This window comes from Rhyacophila brunnea, unplaced genomic scaffold, assembly GCF_057557595.1.
Source record: "Rhyacophila brunnea isolate RB1 unplaced genomic scaffold, BYU_Rbru_1.0 scaffold_1, whole genome shotgun sequence".
NCBI lineage: Eukaryota > Metazoa > Arthropoda > Insecta > Trichoptera > Rhyacophilidae > Rhyacophila > Rhyacophila brunnea.
The window spans coordinates 61648209-61667987 of NW_028232751.1; the positions used below are offsets into that span (position 1 = coordinate 61648209).

General features: G+C 31.9%; 1 protein-coding gene across 1 annotated transcript in view; it reads right to left on the bottom strand.

Moving 5' to 3' along the window:
- LOC147080032 (protein apterous-like) overlaps positions 1 to 16273 on the bottom strand; it is a 193440-nt gene extending 177167 nt beyond the window's left edge. The window contains exon 1 of the mRNA XM_085947776.1: positions 14846 to 16273. Within this exon, the coding sequence (XP_085803902.1) occupies positions 14846 to 14893 (48 nt within the window). The 5' untranslated portion in view covers positions 14894 to 16273. The remainder of the gene's footprint in view (positions 1 to 14845) is intronic.
- Between the last annotated feature and the right edge of the window lie 3506 nt (positions 16274 to 19779).

The window sequence follows — 19779 nt, forward strand, 5'->3', positions numbered from 1 at the left end:
GTATGTAATATAATAAACAAAGATATTGAAGAAAAACTATAGACATACGCAGTGAGGTCCCGTGTGAGTAGGCAGGTTATGCGTTACTTAAGGACGATACATTATAAATGTCAGAAAATGATGAGATATATACGAATATTACAACTTTTGAGAGCAGTGGCGGTTGGTTTTCCGTGAGGCTATCGTTATAAAGTTCTGACATCAACAAGCGTTAAAAAATTCTGGCAACCCATTCTATTTTTGTATTGTAATACTCAACAGTGGTGTATCGCACAGGTAAAAAATCGCAAGGGGTCTTCAAACCTGCCAGTGCCTCAAACTTTCACGTACCTAAAAACACCGCTGTTTGAGAGTATGTTTCGTGGAAATGTTCTAATCCGCAGTAAATGAAATGTGTTGGTCATTTGTTAAAAGATTGTTGTTGATCTAAGTTAGCCGAAAATAAATAGGTACTTACTTATCTAAAAAAATGCATACAGTTTGAGACTGAAAATTAAAGGGAGCGGCATTCCAAGTCTGCCTAAGGGGCGGTACTTTGTCTACGGATGTCACTGGACATATGAGACTAAACATAATGAAAATAAATAAAAACACACCTCTGTCACAGTTAATTGTTATACAAAGAGGTACTTACCTACTTATAGGCACTTTATGCCAACTATAAAAACTGATACAGTAATCGTATTAAAGTTATGGGATCAACTGTAATCTCCAAGATTTTATTTAGCCCGGAATTGATTTAAAGATAGTATGTTTTTCTCAAATCGCAGGTTTGAACATGTTCAATCCCGGGATATCGAGACAAATACTCAAGCAGGAAACCAGCATCTCAGGATTGCATAACCATTAATACCTACCGTAAAGATTTACATACACGGTTAAATAAACGAATGACGGATGAAATAAATTTTGTACCTATAGCCACCATGCACGGCAGGAGTAAAACGTGACCATGACATCAAAATTGAAAATTATCCTTTTAAGCGTAATAAATAATTATGATGATACTTACCTAATTATTTTATAAAAAAATTGATTTATAGATAATTATTTTCTTTTACGTTTTTAGGACTATAAAATCGTCTTCTTCTCATACTCAGGGAATATTTTTTTTTATATTTTTTAACATAATAGACGTCAACAGAGTGGAGGTTTGTATTAACAGAATTTTGTTTTTACGAGAAATGGATGTTAGCCACTTGCTCAACATAAATAAGATCCATACTCTGAATCAAACACAAATTGAAAAACAATATGTTTATCTGTCATACCCGAGATTCGAACCTGGGACCCACGACGTTATAGTTATAATATGTATATATAACTGATATAATTAATTAATTGATTAAACTGGAAAAAATTCTAAATTAAAATTTTGTATTTATTTTTTACCTTTCTTTGTGATGAATTTTGTTTGTATTTTGGAGAGTTTACACTAAGTTTTACTTAAAAATTAACAAAATATCGCTGTTTGTCTCGACTGAACATGTTTCGTTTTTAAATAAGCTCTACTATCGGTTATATACCAATATCCAGAATACATTGTAGGTAATTCACTGTATAAGCGAGTCGCGTTCTATTGTCCTTAAATATTGTATTGTCGTTCAAATATCCACCTCTATTATATTATTAACTGTGATTGGTTTTACAGTCTAGCGCTGATAACAGGGTCATTATTATGATGACCTTTTTCAAGAAAATAATCTCGAGCAGACAGTCACTTCATATCGACTGGACTACGTCCATTTGGGTACCTACCTATTATTTTTACAAGCAAATTAATACTTTGGTCTATTGTAAAAATCTACCACAAAAAATACAACAGGGACCCGAAAACTATCTAAACTGCCAACCAACTCGTAGGTATATTACTTAAGTACATAAATCTAGCTACTGTCATAACCAGGGAATATATAGGGTATATATAATAATGGGAACTGAAATATACAACGGGTAAGGCGATAGCAGGTAACCGACTCGAGTAAGGAAGAATCCGGGTTAAACTTACACACGTGTCAAGAATACGTTTTACGTCGAATACTGAAAACTGCTCTCGGTTTATGCATTTACGCTCATTCAATGTTGGTGTATTACACACACTATTGCACGTGCATAATGCGTGCTTCGTTTTTGTAGGACACTCATATACATTCAAAACCCTGCATCAAGATGCGGCGTATTGAATATAGCTTATCGGTATTCTATTTATTTATATTTATATAACATTACACTCATAAGTGCGTACTTGAGCGGCAGTGACGTCCTGTGGGGGTAGGCAGATTGAGCATCGCTTGGGGACGGCAGTTACTCGAAGGGCGGCAAATCGAGGAGAATCATTTGATATATTATATTGTATATAGAAAGAGGTATATAAACTTTTAAAATATATGTTACACCTGCCTAAGCCAAACCAGAATATTCTTTTATCTGTAAAAATCTAAAATCATAATATATGATATCGTGGCATTTTTATAAATAAACGAATAGATAATATACCAATACTATCTCCAATTTGTAGTCTTAATTCAATGAAAACAAATACGAATGACTGACAAAGTTTAGTGTGCACTATTTCTGTCGGAGCTAACAGCCTACCTCCACCCTTAGCCACCGATAGGTATATTATGGTAGCTCATTCATATACAACTACCTACATATGTTTTGTTTAGTTGACGAGTTAGAGAAATAAAAAATATCACGAATAAATACCCGGTTTCCTACATTTTCTTCAGGATTATTTATGTATTTATAGGTTCCATGACAAAACAGAATAGTGACAAAACAGAACATGACAAAACAGTGACAAAACAGAACAACGATAAATAAAACTATGACCTTTCAGGAAAAATATAAACTTAATATTGAAATTGTCCTATCTCTATTATGTTGATAGATTTTTAATAGCACAAATTTTCAATACGCCATAATAAATCAAATTATAATATACCTAATTTCTGCATTCCTAATCGCTAGAAAGCCTCAAATAGGCGGGACTTTACTCGGTGTTGCCGGCAAGCTTAGAATATCTCATCTTAATCAACATAATATATTCAAAATGATTGGGTGACTAGATACAACGAAATAATGTCCTAACTAAACCTAACCTAACCTAAATAAATTCCACAAAAATTAATGTTTCATTTTTCCCCTGGCTGTTCTGTTTTGTGATGTTCTGTTTTATCCGGTTACCCTTGGTTTCGAATCCCGAGTAGGCATAGTAAAATCAAATGTTAGTTTTTTTTTATGTAGGTATGTTTAAGACACAGAACACGGGCTCAATACGTTTGCATGTGACAAACATTCATTTTTCTTAAAAAATCTTTTAAGGTTTTGCTAATTTTGGCAAATTTTCTGAAACCTCCACGCCGATTCATAAAAGGCAGAAAAGCATTCAAACGGTGTTTTAATTGACCAGATCTTTACTGACGATGCAATTTGTACGAATTTTAATAAGTATATACATGTAGGTAAAATAAAATTTAAATAATAAACAAATAACTAGCCATACCGTCGGCGAAAACATAACATACCTAAGCAGTTTTGAGCAAAATTTAGTTAAGTACCTACATGTTACATGATTCATTTATATGTGTTTGTTGTATTGTGTAAAAAATATATTAGGTGCGGTTGTAGATGCATAATATTGCGTTGTTTTAGTTTTTGCGAATTATTGGGTAAGTTTAGTTAGACCATTATAGCAGTGGCGAGGGGTGGAAGTAGGCTGTTAAGATTCGACATTAATAGTGCATAATAAACTTTAATACAGTTTGCATAATATGGTACTGCTTAGTTTTTAAAATTCAGTTACACCCTGTCTAACCAAACCATAATAGTTTAGGTATGCTACGGGTGATCTTTTCAGTCATAGTTATTTGTTTTCGTTGAATTAAGAATACATATTGTTACGTATAAAATTGGTTAGTTTTTTTTTATATTATGCTAAAATGATGTATAATAATATAAACGAATATTTTTGTACTATTATCTACTATGGCTTGGATAAGGCAGAGTTTAATTGAATTTTAAAAACTAACATACACTATATTTATTATACACATTGTAGTCTTAGTTCAATGAAATAAAATACGTTTGACTGACAAAGTTTAATGTGCACTATTTATGTCAGATGTTAACAGCCTACTTCCACCCTTCGCCACTGCCATATATAGTGGCGTTTCGGTATCGATTCCAATCCGGGTCAAAACGACTGGTCTTTTAACGATATCATGTATTATTGGAATTAAAACTAGGTATTCAGTAAAAAAAAAAAGATAAAAATATGTCTTAGTTGCATTTTTTCTGCACAAAGTCATAAGATCAAACGCAGTTGACATTGAAATTTGAATAAAATAATTAAATTGGTAAGTAAATTAAATTGTACATAGGTAGGTACTGTTTTATAAATCAATTTCATAAAATAATATTCATAAATCAATTGTACTTGGGCAAAGCACGATATGAATGTTAAGCCTTTTCATAATTGTACCTAAGTACCTACAATCTACATTAAATTAGTAATTTACTAATAAAAACTCGCTAACCCTTGTATAGGTATAAAGAAATTTAAGTAAAAGACAATGTTTTTGATTTTAGTGAAATGAGAACTCATGTTTTAAACTACCTATAACTTTATCTTTACCTATATTAGCTTAGCAGGGCAGTATGTTTATTCGCAGTCGTCAATTTACTGTTGGTTGAAAGCCTCTCATAATATTTCCTTGCAAACAATTTTTCTCTAATCATTTTGCTGTCGCGTACACATACAACCTAGTTAGAGTATCATTAATTCATAGAACCAGTCGATTTATAATTTGTTTAGATAATATCAAGATTACTAATACAAAAAGGCTTATGTGACCCTTAGAAAGCTTTATAATATAATAACAGTTACTGATTAATGCCAACCATCCACATCTAGGTACTGGATTCTCACAAACATTAGACGATACGTATTTACACTATAGCGATGATTCAGGTGCTATTATAAATACCCACTAATGTTGGAAATCATCATCCAATTAGCAGAACATAGAGAAGTGCACATTGCAGCAGCACAAGATGTGCACATTGCAGCATCAATAAAACTATTAAGTATAGAAATATAATAATATGCTCTTAATGTGATATAGCACTTTGCAAAAAATATTTGCACCTTGCCATTTTGTTTAATATGTATGTATATTTTCTATCATTTTATATCCATGTTTTTACAATAATGTCTTCTTTATTGTATTTCTTTTTTAAAATTTGAAGTGGTCAATATACTTGCCACTGTTCATCCATATTTTCTGTTTTCTTAAGCAATATGGGGCATTATAATTGACCACTCTTTGGAGCCCATTCCAAGAAATAACATTTTTTAAATATTTTATCCTACCTCCATAGACCAATATTAATTGAATTTGATCAAGTTTTCATTAAAAATGTAAAATAAAAAGTCTTGTCCTATAAAGGGTTAATTTAATGTTGTTTCATGTCATTGCTTGGTGCAACACCATTAAATAAAATCAAGCAAGCTTTATAAGTAGGTGTTTTATTTTTCACAAAATAATCTGGAATTTGAATAGGTACTTACATATAAACAACATTTTATTAATTAAATTAAGTTTCTACTAAATCATCTACAGCGGACATTAAGGCAATGGATATTTAGCTTAGTATTTATGTAGGTATTATTAATATGAAACGTAATTTTATATGACTATTTCCACTTTTATTTATAGTTGACAATGTCCGTCTGAGGCAGATGAAACCGGTTCAGTTCATATTTAATAAAAGTTAAATTACTACTATAAAATTGCGTTTTATTTTAATTAATAATACAATGCATATAGACCATAAATTGACAGTTAACATTATACAAAAATAATACGAAGGTGTTGTTTATATTATTTTAGCCTAATGAAGATTCCTATTTACTAATGAATATTTTTATTTTCCAAAAGGTACCTAAAAGTAATTCAAAATAATATAATGTAGCAAAGTAATATAATATAATAAAATTCTTCAATCTTTGTCATACTTTTGTTTTAATATTGATTGTTAGGTACAGTGACGTCCCGTGGGGGTATGCAGATTGAGCGTCGCTTGGGGGCGGCAGTTACTCGAAGGGCGGCAAATCAAGGAGAATCATTTGGAATATATAGAAATAGCTACATAAACTTAATAATAACGAAATTATCTTTCCATTAAAAAAATCAGCTCACTGGTTTTGTCGGGTTCGTGATGTCTAGTTTACTTCCGTTGCCCTTCGACGTCCTTGGTGACCAGTAACGACACGTGTAGATTTGCAAATAATTACAGTCTGATACTTAGTTAGTAATGTATCCATACAACACATTTCTTAGATATTGGACTCGTGAAAGGATGATAAAAATACTGTATAAAAAAATGGGGCGGCATTTTGGCGCTGCCTATGGGCGGCAGTTTATCTAGGGACATCACTGGGTAGGTACATAATATAAAACTAGTTCCATGTCTTTAGTGATTTAGTATAATATTATTTTTGAAGAATCTCGATATCAGCGGAACAAATAATATCAAAGAGCGTCGGCAAAATGAAAATGCCCTATAAAAAATATACAATTCGGTTTGAAAATCCCTAGTAGGGTCTTTATAATCATTTTTACTTTATTTGCTGTTGAATATAATATTTATCATAGAAAAATCTATGACCATAATATTAACTTTCGACTTTCAAACCACCATATTATAAAAATCTCTACAAAATAAGTTTTGTTGTTCCAAATCGATATTTTATTATAATGCATACTATATCATATTAATTATTGTGATCATCACTATTTACTAAGCTTTTACAACACCAGGGGCGAATTAGCCGGGGAAAATCCCAGTAGAATGAAGATTTGGTTCAGAAATATATTTTTATTACAAATCGTTCACAACACATAATATACGTATAGATCAGCGTTTCCCAATCCTTTTGAAAGATTGTGTAGCAAGATTTGAGGCTATATTATTATCTATGTAAGTATTATTTATGAGTGAAATTACCTATATATCAATAAATAAATAAATTTTGTGAATGCTGAGTAAATAATTTATTTTTATTAATTCATCATGGGCACTTCTGAATCGATTATAACCGCTGTATGGCAAATATGAGTTTTTGTCCAATACAATAATTAAATTACAATTATGTACTATATAATGTTAATGCTAAGTCAAACTCGACACAATACTTGTAAGGGTTAATTACACAGAACAGTTTAATAAATATAATTCAGGTAAGCTATAATACATTACATTTTGAAACAGGATTTTGAATGTGTGAGTGTCCTATGAAAATAAAACACACATTATAGATGTGCAATAGTATGTGTTGTAACCTTCAAATACCTACACCAATATTCAATGAGCGTCAGCGCATAAGCCGAGAGCAGTTGTCAGAACGAAGAACAAGCTTAGAATGACGTATTCTTGACACGCGTTTATGTTTATCCTTTTTCTTCAGTTGCCTGTTACTCCACACCCGTTAGGTATTTCAATTCCCATTAATTATGTGTTCCTTGGTTAATTAAGTATGTGTATGTATGTTTAATTTAAACTAATATGTAGACTGTAGAGTGACTACAAAAAATCCCACCAATCCGCGCCTGTTGCACTGTGATAAGGTGAGGTGGCTAAATTTGCATATTTTCCTTATAACGATAAATCATCCCGATACGTTTTCTTATTTTAATGTTTGACAAAATATGGCAAACGACATTATGAATATTGTAAAAAAAACTACATCATCTTTGAAATTGAAAAACAACACGATTCATGAAACATAAATCAATGTTAATTACCACAATTTTCTTGAATTAAGTAGATAACTATTTAAAAGTGTTATGTATAAAATATAGTACCTACTTAAAATTTACGTTTAATAATTGTCACCATAGTTATTATAATATTTTGTTTTTCCATAATTTAATATCATCAACTTTCCAGTGGGCAAGCTATTAAAGTGGACACATTACCTAATACCTACACATGAACGCGAATTTATTACAATGTATATGAAATTTATTTTTCAACATCATACAAACAAAATGCATTATACTCGTAGTTATTTCGACACCTCTTACGTATGATAAGGTCGAAACTGCAAAATTGTAACTTTTAAGTAGGTAGTACGATTTTAATGAATGAATTTGAATGCTGAAATTGCATTTTTTTAATTATGCCTATAAAATATTGATTGATTTTTTATTTTTTCAATATCATCATTCTATTATCTTTAAAATTAATTAATAAAAGGCAATTAAGACAAAATAGACGAAAAATAGCTACGACCTTTTACGTAAGAGGTGTCGATTTGTGCGAGACAATAATATTATGAACAGACGCCTGTGTACACATTAGCGGAATACGACAACAATGATTTAGGTTAATTTACGTGAATTTTAAATATACACCCACATTGCAAGTTAACATTTTAGCCACACTTATATGTTAACGAAATCATATAGGTAATTTGTACGATATTCAAATGTCACAGACGAGGGATGGAAGTAGGCTGTTAGATCCGACATAAATTAATAGTGCATACTAAACTTTGTCAGTCATAGGTACTTATTTGCTTTCATTGAGCGACGAGTAGTAATACAAATTGCGGATGGTGCTGGTTAGTATTTAAAATCTATTTAAGTAAACCCTGGCTAAACCAAACGATATTAGTTTAGGTATCATATGGGCGATCCGACAAAATATTGTGCACACTTTTTCAGTCATTAATATTTTTTGTTTTCGTTGAATTAAGAATAGGTTGGAGCGACCAAGTGAAAGAGCTGACTGGGGGGGAGGGCACCATCCATTCTGTCCTGAGAGAAGCGGAAGATCGAGAAGGGTGGAAAGTCTTGGACGCTCAAAGGATGGCGAAATTCAAATGTGGTCACGATCCTCAGCCATGAGTGCATGACCAAGAAGAGAAGAATAGGTAATATTACAGATGGTGTTGGTTAGTTTTTTTTTTAATTCTTTAAGCCCTGCATAGCTAAACCATAATCGATAAAAAAATATTTTTCTATTTATAAAATAAATAAAATTATGTATGGTTTAATGGCATTATTTTAGATATTTATAGATAAACGAATATCTTCTGATTATTATTTACGCATGGTTTCATTGAATTTTAAAAACTAACAAATATTATTGATTATAATATGTAAGTAATGCCCATAAAAGCATAGCATACCTATACTATTATGGTTTGGTTGAGGCAGGGTTTAGATGAATTTTAAAAACGAACCATCACCATCTGCAATTTGTTAGATATATTTTGTTCAATGGAAACAAATACGTATGACTTTTAGTGTGGAGACGCCTAGATATGGTTTCATTTTAAGTTCAAAGCGTTATAAAAATTTCCATTCTCTTTAAAAATACACCTACCGCAAACAAAAATGCGTTGAAACAAAAAAAAACGACTTCGGTAGAAAAGGTGGGATTATTTGAGCCGAAAATCAGAAGCCAAATATAGAGGAATGCCATATTTTCTCATTAAAATCTAGTGACATATATCCGTCTTCGCCCTCGCCAAGAAAATATTTTCACAGGGCAACCATAAAGCTTTCGCCTCTGAAATAGTCGATATTATTATGTGATTAAATTTGGTTTTAAAAGCTTTATTTCATATTCCTATTTTTTTAAGTTATACTTCTTTAGGTGCGTTTGGAAAATCAGATAAGAGTGTATTTTTGGCGTGTGACATGTAACACATAATTTATTTTTTCGCACAAAAATAAACGCACTCGATTGGATTCGAACCACCGATTGTTCGGTTATAAGCCGAACGTACTGCCTTTATGCCACACTATGATACCTACTGCAATCGTGACGATTATACAGTATAATATTATAGTTTAGAATTGTTCCGTTGCCTAAGTAGCGAATTTAATATTGTCGGCCATTTGCGATTCCTTACGTAAGCAAACTATTAAACGTCATAGTGGCAGTTGTTACTTTAAAAATAAAAACAACGATAAATAATTATATAATTTAGTAATATAAGTTAAATTGTATGGAAATAAACCAACGGCGTTCCAATAAGCAGTCCTTTTTCTTGAGTGTGTAATTTAACAGGATAATTAAGAGCTAGTCGAAGAATCTAGGTTATCACAAGTTTTGTTTTTGTTTTGTTACGCCAAAGAAGTATAACTTCTAACGCGCGTACATAACTACACACACCGATTTTTTTTAATGTTTTCATGATCGTGGGCTGATGACATCAATAGGTAAGTAGAAGTAGCGAAAGGTGGAGTTAGGCTGTTACTTTACTTAATAGGATTTTGTTTTTCAGTAAATCTACTAGTAAATATTGAAAATATTTAACTACTTATTCTGTACATATTAAATACGTTTCTAGTATGTGCAAATAAATTATATCATTATATAATTGGTTGATAGAAAGATAAAATAAATAGGTAAGTATCTAGGTTGTTAAATAAAACGATAGATAATTTTGATATATGTACCTTCTAATGTAGGTACCTACCTAATTATTGATCTTTTTCAGTTGTATTTTTTTTATTGAAATCAAATCGGTCAAAGACAAATAGATTTTTATTCCACTGATAATAATTTTATAATCATATAAACTTCAAAAGACTAGTTTAAGGTAACTACATACAGTATATAGTAGGTAGGTACCTATGTATAGGAAATAACCATTTACGAATGAATTATCTAAGCCCAGTTTTATATTCTCAAAGATTCTATGGTTCTTAAAGTAAATAGGTATATTATTATTTATCCTATCATTTTGGAAGATCACCAAATTCCTATTTAGTTACATGTTGGTTAATTCAAAATACTAATAACTAGTAAATATTTCATAGAAATCAGATTGAGGTAAGAAAAATAACAGGATCGTATTAATTAAAGTAGTACCTAAGCCAAAAAAGACAGTAAGTCAGAAGGATAAGTCGGTTACCTACATTATCAGTTGATGATTTCTATGTCACATTTTTTTACTATTTTATAACCACCCTATACCTAACGAGGAATATTTTTGAATAAGGTAGGTATTTACATTGTTGGTCATTAAAATTTTCTGGTAAATAATGTAGCCGTTTTTTGTTGCATTCTGTGTGATCTGTTTCTTTAATTAGTGTTGAATGATACTTTATTATTCGATATTTTCATTGTCTTTTTAATATTTTTATCCATCAGTTCACCACTGAGTGAATGCATCTCCAACCTGACTCAATATGCGTTGCCTTGTATTTTTTATAACTTAAACATTTTGTCGATTCAATACTCCATTTTAAGTTTTTAGTAAGCTTTTCATAATATGAGATCAGAGGCAGGGTTTAATTAAATTTTAAAAACTACCCAGCACCATCTGAAAATTGTATTGTTAGTTTAATGAAAACAAATACGTTTGACTGACAACATTTAGTGTGCACTATTCATGTTGGATCTTAACAGCCTACATCCACTCTTCGCAACTGCTATAGACCGTATGTCACTCGTACCTATCTACTATTTATAATTAGGTAGGTACTCAGTTTGCTGTTTTTTTTAAGTTGGGAGAAACAACTATTTTTACCGAATTCTACTGAAAAACAAAATATTATTATTATAATTTGATAAAAAATAATATCGTACACTTAATCAAATTTAAATTGAATTTTATACTTAATCAATACTCAATAGTTTACATAACAATATTTTTAAACCTATTACAGACTAACCTATTTATGTCTGCAACCAAATGAGTAGTCAACCTAGTAGATAAATACAATATAAAACACAAACGTAAAAAAACTAATTACAATTAATGTACTTATTATATTTTTCTTTCTTTCCTCTTGTAAAAAGCATTTTTATAATAGTGATGTAAATCTATTTCTATTTACATTAAAAATGCTATTCTACAAATACCTATGTTTTTTGTAGGTACTTACATACTCCGCCGCGAATGGAAAACATTCTCAAATAATTGCACTGAAAACCAAACAAGTGTGACATACATTGAGGGTATTTTACTCTTTTTTAGAAGTGGCAACGGGTGGTCTAATATGTGGACTGTCCAAACTATATTTAATTTGACAATAATATCTAAGGTGTTGAGATGGCGTTGACTTCCAAAGAAATGAGTTTTCACTTACTCCACCGCGAATGGAAAACATTCTCAAATAGATGCACTGACAATCAAGCAATAATTATTATTATTGTACTCTTTATCGGAAGTTGCAACGGGTGGTATAAGGATTGTTACAATGTGGACTGTCCAAACTACATTTAATTTGACAATAATATTTAACGGGTTGTCATGCGTTGACTTTCAAATAAACGAGTGTTCCACTTATTTAATATGTAGGTATATTCGAGTCACTGGCAAGTCTCTTTGGGAAATGTTGAAAACCATCATTAAATATTGAGAATTTATTTACCGATAGTCATTTTTACCACGTTTTTATTAGCTCGTATTCTTGTTTGTCCAGTACAATTTTTTTCTTGTTTGTCCAATACAAATCTTGCAATCGATTTTTAACTAACTTCCCGACTAGATAGACATTTGAAACTTTTAGAATATATCAGAACACGATGACAATGCATTCTTTTAATACGTTTAGCTATCTTTAAGCAGAATTGAATTCATTTTCAGTTAATTCTGTTTTGTATGGAAAGTTATTTCGGAAAAAATCTTAAAAAGTATTGGTTACTAAACTAAATTATTAATATAGTATACGTGCGTTACTATGGAAATCAATATGAAATTTAAGTATTCTATATTTATTCAGTATTTCTATCAAGTATAAAAAAAAATATTTATTAATACATAGGATTGTCAAGTTTATACGATTCAACAGAAAATTTAAAAACGTGGTATATAAAAAGTTCTTTTTATCTTGTAATTATTCCTTTTTTTTCACCAATTGATTGTTTTATGCTTTGATTGATTTTCTATACTCAGATTGGGAAAACAAATATGTATCTAAGTAAGATTTTTACTTTCTGATGAAGCAATCGCCTCATCTGCTTTATTTATGTAAATGTCACTGAATTAACGAAAAAGTATTTATGTCGATCTAGGTATAGGTATACTGTATTGTCAGTACTAGGCAGTAGCAAAGGGTGGAGGTAGCTGTTAAGATCCACCATAAATAGTACCTACCTACATATTAACTTTGTTAGTCATACGTAGGTATTTGTTTTTATAGAACTAAGACTACAATTTACAGATGGTATTGGTTAGTTTTTAAAAATCAATTAAGCCCATCTACATCCTCATCTACAACGTCACTAAGTAGTGGAGAAAATTAATATTTTAAACAATAGCTACTGCTGCTAAAATAAGAAACGTTCCTGGACCAATTGGAATAAAAATAAGTACAAAATTAAATAGTGTTTTAAATAAAAATACTGGACTTCAAACGCTGCAGAATATTAAAGCTGGTTTGGAAAATCCATCAGATTCCTCAGATGTTTCATTTTTTCTACTTCATAAATAGTTTCATTTACATACGCAATAATAACATCTGTATAAGTGGAAAGAAGTTTTTCCATCTATAAAAATTTGCTAGGATCAAATCGTCAAAGATTCACTTTCGAAAATTTGAAGCATTATTTTATATTTTTTGTAATAAAGCGTTTTCTAACTGTGAATAAATAATAAATTAAACTGTTGAAATAAATAATATGATTTATTGTACTTAATACTTACTTAAATTTTTAGCACCTATTTTTGTTTTTTAGCACATAATTATGAAATTTTAATAACATATTTTCCAATTATATCTACATATTTTAGGTAGGTAGGTACATATTATTCATTTTTAGCACATAAAAATCCTAAGCCTAGTGGTAACTGTTGGACGCCAAAGATAACGTTCAATCGATCTAATGCGCTTTAAAAATATTATTTGAACGATAGTTTAAGTATAATAATATAATAAGTTATAGCGGTATCGCCTGATAACAACGGCTGCATTTTTACTCTAGGTAGGTAGGTACCTAAACGTCATACCAGCCAGCTGAAAACTGGGATTTGCATAAGCAATAATTTTATTGAAATTTGATACCCACCTATCATTAAATTTATCAAATTACAATCGACGGCCGCTACAACCCAGACGTCAAACGAATGCATTTTCACCGCAAACCGATTGCAAGTTGAATGCACAATGCATAATATTAAATAGTTGCAGTGACGAAGGTTAGAGGTAGGCTGTTAAGATCCGCCATAAATAGTGCACACTAAACTTTGGCAGTCATACGTATTAGTTTTCATTGAAATAAAACTACAATTAATTTACAGATAGTGTTGGTTAGTTTTTGAAATTCAATTAAACCCTGAAAACAAAGTTATAATAGATAATAGTCAAAAAATATCTATAAAATATCTAAAATCATGTAATTAAATCATACATAGCTACAGACTCTTCTGGCAATATAGGCGACTCATTTAGGTGTTGGCATCGTTGCTTTCAAATGACACATAGGTACATAACTTGAAAACTCTTCAGCCTACACCTACCCACTAGAAAAAATCATATTTGAAAAAAAATACGATGCTCGATGGGATTTGAACCCGTATAACCACTGGTATCGCGCCAACTGTGCATTAACCAATTATGCTACGAGCCTCCTATCTAATTGCGACAATTTAAACTTGTTCAATACATATATGGAATGTTACATTCTCAAATGATGATGATGATGATGATGATATCGTTCCAAGGGCCTTTACTTGGGGAAGTCACTGCTTCAAATGCCTAGTGTACGCTAACTAACTTTAATGAACAAATCATATCATAATTCATAACAAATCGTAACATAGGTAGGTACTCAACGAAATTCGTAGGTATTAAGAGAAAAAATAATAGCATACCCAGTGCATGACAGTCCCGGCGGGAAGAGTCTCCTCATAAACGCCCATCTGCGGCCTGCTTCCCGAGGGCCGCGGCCCTTCCTAGTGCGGCCGGACCACGACAAGCCCCGGAGGATAATCGCATACTCTTCACTACCTGACCAACTGCAAAACACACACCAATTTCCTCTTCTCAAGCCACGTCATTAGGCAGTTTATTAAAAGTCTTATATGTAGGTTTTTTTTTTTAAACAAATCACTTTTTTATAACTTTTTTTATAGAAAACTGCGAGATTGAATTTTATTCAGCGCCTATTATATGTTCAAATACCTAGTCACTCCTTGAATTTGTAAAACATTAGGTAAGTACATATTTATTTCCTTATCTATTGTATAAAAAACATTCATTAAAAACACAAGAAAAGGTGAGACAGATTTTCCTCTGCGAAAAATTACTTGTTATCAGACACCTAAATCTTAACCCTTACCCACGGTAGTTAGGTACGTCATGGGTCGCGGGTTCGCGTGTCGGGAAACTTGTACGTATGCAGTTCGCCGTATCACACTTCACCGTGAAATGTTGTAACGGAAATAGGTATATGGCCGCATATTAAAGACCGTCCAACCTCTTTGGGTCGTATTGTAGGTACTGATATAAAATCCATGTCTAAATAAAACACGGCTCTTGTCGGTATACAGCTATACAGAAAGCCAGCAACAAACAATTTTTTAAATACTGGATTATTTGTTACGTTAGGTTAGGTTTTCATTCTTGAAGTATTCATGAATTTTGCCAAAATCAGCTATGAAAATTGAATTAATGTTCATACTGAATCTAATAAAATTGGAAACCGTATAGTATACGGTCATCTCTTTCCGATAAGAAAGCTCACGGCGAACTGTGCCACGGTGAAATGTTTTACGTACAATTTACATGTAACCACGGATTCGACCCCGCGACTGGGAAAAATAATTAATGTTATTTTTAAATATTGTGAGTTTCATCTAATGCAAAGACACAATAGGTTGGGCGAATGGCTGACTATCATTTCTCGTGAAAAAGTTATTAATATAACCTCCACTCTGTGAAGTCCCATAAATACCTACATACCTACCTATGTACTAAGCGAATAGCGAATATCGTAAACCTACTTAACTAGGTAGGTACACACTACACACATATTTTTATTACAAATGATGACTGGTTGTTACCTATAGTCGGTGACAATACCAATGAGATACCCATACTTATAAAATGTCCACTTAGTTATAGGTAGGTATAGCTCTTATTTAATTGCTTTAATTTGAAATAATTTTCATCACCCGTAAACGATTCGTATTAAATATTTAGGTACCTTTTTTAACCAAGTCCAATCCTAAGAAAATCATATGGGACTCCGTAGAGTGGACGTTGTTTTGACATTTTTTTATTTTAACGGGAAATGGGTGTTAGCCATTTGCTCAACCCATTAGGTCCATACCATTGAACAACAGCATGTGAATTTGCCAGACCGGAGATTTGAACCCGGGACCCACGACACTATACGCCGACGCGATAACCGTTCGGCCATCGTGGGGTCTAAACCTACCTTCCTATAAATTATATTAGATGCCCACTTTAATCGACATTATACCTACCTACTCTATAGTATTTATTTAAGACTGATTGGCATCGTGCATACCTATACACAAATATAGGTACTTAGTTAAGTAATAATATTCGTTTAGGTACCCATTACCAATACCTAATAACTTCATCTAGATAGGTACCTACCGATGGCAAAGAGTGGAATTAGGCTTTGGAGATCGGTCGTAAATGGTGCACACTAAACTTTGTCAGTCATACTTATTTATTTTCATTGAACTAATGATACAAGTTACAGGTGGATTTTGTCAGTTTTTTTTAAATTCAATTTAACCCAGCCTAGACAACCATAATAGTGGAGGTAAACTGTGGAGTTCCGACAAAAATAATACACACTTTTTCAGTCATAGGTACTTATTTGTTTTCATTGATTGAATTTCGATTAAACCCTGCATCAACTCAACTCAATACCTACCCGACTTAAGTATATAAAAATATATTTTTTTTATGATTTATTGACATAATAACTATTCTAGATTGCTTTAGGCAGAGTTTAATTGAAAGTTCATTGAAAGCAAATTAGTATGACTGAAAAAGTTTAGTAGGAATGCACTATTTATGTCGGATCTCCACAGCCTACCTCCACCCTTCGCCACTGGTACCTACCTGCTACTTACACAGTGTCAATTGTAAGTGTAATGTGTAGGTACCTATTTGTAGACAAGGATTATTATATTTTACACACAGATAATTCATCCCCCCTTATCAGATTTTTTAGCGCAATTAACCATTTGAACTAGCAGAGAAGAAATGATAAAAAATGGTAAGTAGGTACCTACATAGGTAGGTAGATAGGTACCTACACACTAAAAATTATATAAAATTAAAAGAGACATAAATACGTCTTGATTTTATATTTATGATAAATTATATTATCATTATATAAATCATATTATAAAAAAATGGTATTTTTGATAAAAAATCAAAATAGACGAAATATTGTAGGAAGGGAGGTAGACACGTAGCAACCTAATTTATTATTTTAGCAAGGTACCTATATTGGACAGTTGTAAGTAAATGGTAGGTAGGTACCTACCTACGAGGTAAATAATATTATTTTCGTTACATTGATAGAGTATGGTGGCTTGGTATACCTACAAGCTTTATTAATACTATTTATAGGCCGCATCAAATTGACCACAACTAGGGAAATAAAAACAAACATTACCTACCTACCTAAACAATAATTAATCTGAACTGAACAATCAATGATAAATTTAGCAAGACGGTCTTGCTAAATTGATCTATATTGTAATGTCCAATTATCAAAGTAATATAAATATTTGCAATAGGAAGGTACCTACGTGACTGCATCCCTAAATAAATAATATTATTTATGAACTCTTATTTAAAATTCGACTACAAATAAATTGAGTAGATTTTCACTATAAAATATTTAGAAAACCTTCTAAATTGGAACCAATGTCTCAAGAGTTAAGGTAGGTTAGGTTAGCGATAGGTCAAGTGTTCACTTATCGTTTATGTTACTTGGATTTTTCTACATACCTACACATATATATTATTTGTCTACCTTTGTGTTTTATATTATAATTATTATAACATAGGTATGTACCGTATACTGAATTAATATTAATTATTAAAGTTTTAATATATTTTAAAATAAGTAATAAACTGTGTTAATATGTATCTACCAACCTACTTGTTAAAATATATATTAGTCCTATAATTATTTTTCACTTTGTTTTCACTTTCAGGTGATGTTTTATAATAAAAATAAATTTTGAAATTTATTTTTAATAAGTTTTATTAAAATGTCACACGGTTTCAGTCACACAGTTATCACTAAGGTTTTATACACGGATACAGTGAACGAAGAACTTAAATTGAAATGTTGTTATTTATATTTGAAACAGTTCGCGTACGCGGTACGTTTACATTGCGATTTGGAGGTTATGTTTTGATAATACAGAGGTGCATCGGTACACGCGTGTCGGCCGAGCGCTGCGGCAAAAACCGGAGTGCGGTGCGCATGTGCGTCGAAACTGAGCTTGCGGAAAACCGGAAAAGAGGGGGGCGAGGCCAATATAGGCCGGGCTCTCTCGGTTGCCGCCTTCCCCCTTCTCTGTCGCACTTGTGCCAAATTTATACACTTGGAAAAGCTCCGAAATGCTTTTGCACTGACAGCCTCCAAAGTTCAAACAATTGATAATAATATTATATTAACTGTCTAGTCTGGTGTCTGTCCATAGAATTGTTATTCGACCAGTCTCCACTAATACAAATTTAACAGATGAGCGTGTTTGAAAAAAATTACTCTAACTTCATTGCAATAATTAAAGTCATAATTCCAAAGTTGCGCTCATGTAATTGTATCATTATTGTCATGTTCTGCTAACGCCATCCACGGCTCACCGTCAACTATTTTGATAGATAGATAGATAGATACTTAGGTACCTAGCTTCAATGACATTATTAATAGACAACGCACTCAATACAGTATCCAGTAAGTAAATTCGCGCATAGCAACATTCGCACATGTATAGGTAGACGTCACGCAATTTCCATTATGCGATATCACGCATCGGGAATTTATAGCAATATGACCTTAGTGTAATGGCGTTAGAACAGTGTTTCTAGTGTCAACGTTCATTTGAGCGAACCCGTTCGAATCGAACCATTCGGCAGACCCGACAAAAAGCATCGGGAATTTATAGCAACATCACCTTTATTGTAATGACGTTAGAACAGATTATGCCATTCGGCAGACCCGACAAAAGAGCGAGTGTCTTTTTTTTTCAGATGCTTCGTCCATATATTAATGTCATTGCCTAGCTTAAATGAACTCTTCTCGATCGTTCATTCCCTCACGGTTGAGAATCGTGACCAACCTGAAATGCAGTCACCTTTCCCAAAACCACGAGACTCTCTACCACCAACGATCCTCAACGTCTCTCAGGGTAGAGATAGACTATCCCCAGTAAACTCATTCAGTTGGTCGCTCCAGCACGTAGACTATCTTCATCCGCCTCGCCTTTCCTGGAGGCTACCCAAAGCCATCAATCTCTCCCAGTGGCGAAGGGTGGACGTAGGCTATTAAGATAAGTCATACATAATTCACACTAAACTTTGCCATTCATACCTACGTATTTTGTTTTCATTGAAATAAGATTACAATTTACGGATGGTGTTAGTTGGTTCTTAAAATTCAATTAAACCCTGCGACCCAAGCCGTAATAGATAATAGTAAAAAAAATACTGGTCTATCTATGAAATATCTAAAATTATGCAATTAAATCATACATAACTTTTGATATTTTATAAATAGAATAATAGTTTTTATCTATTATAT